This window comes from Lipotes vexillifer, unplaced genomic scaffold, assembly GCF_000442215.2.
Source record: "Lipotes vexillifer unplaced genomic scaffold, Lipotes_vexillifer_v1.1 scaffold643, whole genome shotgun sequence".
NCBI classification, from domain to species: domain Eukaryota; kingdom Metazoa; phylum Chordata; class Mammalia; order Artiodactyla; family Lipotidae; genus Lipotes; species Lipotes vexillifer.
The window spans coordinates 215,269-220,295 of record NW_006781628.1 but is presented as its reverse complement, the minus strand read 5'-3'; the positions used below and the strand labels follow the sequence as shown (position 1 = coordinate 220,295).

The 5,027-nt window shown below is 57.2% G+C and overlaps 1 protein-coding gene across 4 annotated transcripts in view; it reads right to left on the bottom strand.

Moving 5' to 3' along the window:
- GDNF (glial cell derived neurotrophic factor) overlaps positions 1-5,027 on the bottom strand; it is a 27,900-nt gene that overhangs the window by 20,784 nt on the left and 2,089 nt on the right. Inside the window, exons 1-2 of one of the 4 annotated variants that reach the window (XM_007454807.1) lie at positions 2,896-2,910; positions 1,706-1,883 (exon numbers count right to left, since the gene is read on the bottom strand). In XM_007454807.1, the coding sequence (XP_007454869.1) occupies positions 1,706-1,856 (151 nt within the window). In that variant the 5' untranslated portion in view covers positions 1,857-1,883; positions 2,896-2,910. Of the gene's footprint in view, positions 1-1,705; positions 1,942-2,895; positions 2,911-5,027 lie in introns of those variants that run through there. The other 3 variants (XM_007454808.1, XM_007454805.1, XM_007454806.1) reach the window with 3 other exon arrangements.

Genomic DNA, 5,027 nt, shown 5'->3' with positions numbered 1-5,027 from the left:
TCCGGGGGGGGGCAATCTCACGGTCATTGGCATTTTGGAGTGGAAAGGCCTTCCTTTACTGTATAGTTGTAAACTGTTCATTGAGTTCTGTAGTAGGTAATTTGTCCAAGGTCACAGAATTAGCCCAAAGCAGAGCCAGCACCAGGAGCCAGCATTAAATAAGCCTAGGTAGACAGGATACTAATATGCTAGTTAAACCTCCATGAATTAATCAGCTTCATAATCAGGCACAGTCATTTTTCTCTCCAGAATGTCTTGGTTAGAAAACTATTACCTTCCACTGTGTTCCTGTTCCTCTGACCTAGGCTGCTTGAACCAATGAAAAGCCACTTACTCAGCCCTCATGGCTACAGTTCTGAAGACAATGGCACTAAAGGGCATTTTAAGGTTCTACTGCAGAAACATTGTATACGCTAAGATGGAAACACTGTATACGCTAAGATGGAAACATTGTATACGCTAAGATGGAAACTCGTGGTTGAAACCAAAGCCTTTAAAAATAGGTTTATACAACTAATGGGCAGAAACTCTTGGAACAGTTCCTTCAATTTCAAGGGATCAACTGTGTTCTCTTTCCTACCCTAAGTCACTCTTGAAGTCTTAATTTGCCTTTAGAAAAATGCACTTTTTATTTTCCCTGGGACTTCTGGAAGATGATGCTTTAATTGTTGTAATTAAGCACAAGATAAACACATTTCCTGGGCAATTTTTAGCCCAAGGCCATAGGTTTGGGGGACTCTAGCATACAGCTGACTCTGGGACCCTTTCTACTGCGCATGTTTCAAATGGAAAATAGCTTGAAGGGTAACGGGAGTGGTGAGTGGTTATGGTGACGCTCACTATTGCTTTAGTTTGGGGTTGTGCAAATTCTCTGCTGCTACCTTTGTTAGCTACATACCTCCCCAATAATCTCTAACTTGTGATGAAGCATACTCTGCTTTATGCAATAGATAAACTTCTCAAGAGCAGAGGGTAAATTATATCAAATCATAGCTGACGTGCCCTAATAAACTGCTAAGACATTTTTGAGAGGCAAATCACAGACTCATTTCCTAATATTAATAACCTGGTCTTTTCTTAAGAGTTAACATTGTCATGTGTGGAGTGAACGATGGTTTGTTTCTTTTCCCCCTAGCCCCAGCTAGCACTATGTATCGTTGTCTTTCTAGAACTGGAACTTTTCTGAACAGATTTGACACTGCCCAGATGCTTGCTCTGGAAATCAAGGCCCTTCTGTGTTTTCTCTGACTCTGGCTTGGTTTTGTGAAACCTCAGCCTCTTCCCTTGCAAGGGCAGTTTAGGATGGAGAATTCAGCACAGCCAGGCACACCCAGAGAAAGAGGGCTTTGGAAGAAAAAAACGGGGGTGTGTATATGTGTGATGGGGAAGCAGAGGAAAGGCGACAACTGCGTGTTCTCCTACGGTGGTGGTGGTGGTACTGCTGGGGGAAGCAGCTGTTCCTCGGAACGCTAAATGAGCAGCAGAAAACTGTGTTACCCCCTGTGCGGGGCAAAACCAGCGCGTGCCACATACAGACTAGGTGTTGGGGTCCTGGGGCACCAGTCGGTGGCTACGAAACGCGAGGGGGCGTCGGCGCCAGCGCGGCTCTGCCCTGGGTCGGGAGGCCACACTGTGGTCGGGGCTGACTTGGGGTGCGTGCGAGCGGCGGGTGGGGTGACCCCCGCGGGGAGGGAACGGTTCTTACAGTCACGGCTCGGCGCGAAGGGCGCGCGGCGGCGGCCGAGGGAGCGGTCTTCGTTGGGCGCCTCGGGAGGCCTCTTACCGGCGGGCAGCGGGAAGGCGGACGCGGTGTGGAGCAGCACCAGGCAGACAGCCACGACATCCCATAACTTCATCTTAGAGTCCCGTCCGGCGGCGGCACCTGGGCGGGCGAGAGAACCGGGGAGAGCGCGTTAGGCCTGGACGCCGAGGGCCGCCGCGCTGCCCGGGGCGCCTCGGCCCGGCGGGTCCTCGGGGCTCCCCTCCAAACTCGGCACCGCCCTCCTCCCGGACCGCGGCAGCCCGGCGGTTCCCCGGGCACCCCCCCGCCCCCACATCCTCCTTCCTTCCCAGCCGCCTGCTCGTCCCCGCTCCTGGGTGCGCCTCCCTGGCGGCCATCCCACAAGTGCCCTTCTCTTCCGCCACCGGATCCCAGGGGTCGGATTTTCGAGCAGCGCCGCTGCCCCCGCCGGTACCAACACTACGACACCAGCACTGGCGCGCAACCGCCCCCCTCCCCGGCCCCCGCTTCCTGGGGGGCGACCGGGCAACCGTCACCCTGTGCTTCCCGCCCCGTCCAGCAGCTCCCACAGGCCCCGGGGAAGAGCCCTGGACCCAAGCAAGAGACCAGCCTTTTATTTTAGGAATAAAATCAAGTGCGGGACCGCCGGGGGTCCTGATCCTGCTCTCAGCTAGGCGGGGGCAGGCTCAGTGGCACCACTAACCTCGCCCAAGCTTTATAACCTCCTCCCATTTTTTTTTTCTTTTGGTACTTGGGCCTCTCACTGTTGTGGCCTCTCCCGTTGCGGAGCACAGGCTCCGGACGCGCAGGCTCAGCGGCCATGGCTCATGGGCCCAGCCGCTCCGCGGCATGCGGGATCCTCCCGGACCGGGGCACGAACCCGTGTCCCCTGCATCGGCAGGCGGACCCCCAACAACTGCGCCACCAGGGAAGCCCTGCTCCTCCCATTTAACTTAGTGTTTTGTCGTCGGAACAAGAAGTTCGTAGGTACTTGGAGACTTTGGGGCTGTCCGGGGAATATCTGAGTTAAGTTACTTCACTTCCCAAAGCTTCAACTCGGTTTAAAATACTAGTTCCATTTCTTAAGGTTATGAACATTAACACAGGAAAAGGCCTAGCCAAGCAGAAAGTAAGCGCTCAATAAGTGCTTTAGCGTTACTGTTAGGGAGGGATTGCCTTTGTCTTGAAAATGTTCGTGGTGTCCCCGAACGCCCTCTTTATTTTTGCAGTGTTGCGAGATTCTGGCCTTAAATCCCTTCCCCTCGCAGAGGAGTTGCGAGCTCCCCACGCCCGGTCACAGTCACTCCTGGACAACTGCACCCGGTCCGGGACGCTACAGAGGAGCACGGGCACCAGAAGTTCTAGACCAGGAAAGGGCGCGCGGTGGGGCTCAGGTCCTCTGAGTCAGGCGCCTCCGTTTGGTCTGTCACTCCGCACACCCCTAGAAAGGAGGGTCACGCAGCAGGGGGCTGGTGAGAAAAAGGCCCCCTTAACTCGGGGCCAAGCCCCACACACTCAGGAGGTGGCGGGAGACCCGGGCGCCTTGGGGTGCGGTGTTACCCCGTGCCTTCCCAATGCCAGTGTTCAGTTTCCAAGGGCTACGAGACTCATGCAGTTGATTATCCTCTTTTCTCCAAATAAAAAGGATTCTTAGGAAAATCTCCTTGAACTTTTTCCGTGGGAGACAGTACGAGTTTCCAGGTAAAAACAAAAACTTTGGCCCCTTTCCTCTCCATTAGCAGCCAGGAGCGCCCGCCTCCCTTCCAGCAACCGCCCCCCATCTCCACCCAGAACTCCCGCCCGGCTTCCGGTGCAGGCCACCCGGGGAAGCGTTTCATTCGACCGCCACCTCCCACCGCTGCGGAGACGAATGCATTTTCCATCCTTTGGGCGTCTGTTTGTTCGCTATGCAGCTGTTGGGCTCGGGGAGTCTGTAGGGACTAGGAACTCCGAAAACCTGCAGCTCCAGGCGCCCCATGCCCCGCTGGCTGATTTACAAACCCGGGGAAAAGGAAAGGCTCTGGGTTGGGGCGCGGGGGCCCAAGCAACACCTGACCCAGGCTGTGCAAAACGAGCCCAGCGAGGCGCTCGAGCAGAGAGGACAGGGGAACGCGAGGCCTCCCGCCCCCTCTCCAAGGGCCCGCTCGCTGGTGCGTGCGAACTGGCTGGCGGCCCTGAGGGGCGGGGAGGCGCGGGATTAATGCGCTGTCCCAAATCGCGGTGGCAGCCAGCAGGAAGCGACAGAGGCACCAGATTTCCCTTCCGCATTAAGAGGGTTTTTCCTTTTTTTCCTGCTTGGCCGACGGAGGGCTTTTTAAATTGGACGTGGAGATCCTCAATTAGAAGTGTGGCGAAGCTGGCAAAAGAGTTCAGCGGAAAACTCCCCGCCTCGCCAAAGGAGGCTCCCGACTCCGGTTCCCGCCCTCGGCCGGGTGCGGCGCAGGCCAAGAAAAGAGCTCTCCCACCTCCCCCGGACGGGGAGGGCACAATCTTCCCTCTGCTCACCGCCGGGGCAGGATGCCGCCGGAGCGGCTCTTTAGTTCCCGGTGTTTGCCTGGCGCAGCAAGAGGAGGGAATCCGGCGGCTCGCATTCACAGCGGTCCACGCAGAGGGTTTTCCCACACCGCCCCCCACACCCCGCGGGTTCCCTGATGGTCTCTCTATCGCTTTCTTAAAGCACATCTGTCCGACGTATTTCTGCCGCAACCGTCCGCCTTTGCTACGAGCGCGAATTGCGGGACGCGCTGCCACGCGCGGTAACCAAGCCCTCCTCCCGAAGTCGGCTCCGCCAGGTGCCCCCGCACCCGTCCTCGTACCCTACAGGCTGGTTCCCCTCTGCGCCCAGGACTTACGCGCCTGGCAGGGCAAAAGGGGAGCGTCGCGGGCGCCGGCACCTGGTGGTCCCCAAGTCCAGGGCGGAAAGGACGTCCCAGGAGCCAAAAGTGCCGGCAGAAGCCGCCGCTCGCCGTGGGGCGCTTCTGGGTTCCCAGCACCAGAGGGCACCAGAAACCGCCGGAGTCCTGGAGCGCCCACGCGGCTGGGGCTGCGTTGTCATTTTAAGCATAGAACTGATGAACAAGCACTCCCCTTACAATCCTTCCCCAAATGCAAATTACCACACCCCCCCCCGGAACTTGGGATGTCCTCACGAGCACCCCTGCTTTTCAGGCTCCTAGCCCTCTTCACCCTCACTAATTTTTCTCTACCCACCTCAGTTAAGCTGGTTTCTCGGCAACCTGCTTTTTGAACTCCCCCCGCCCCCCCCCCCCCCCCCCCCCCCCGCCCG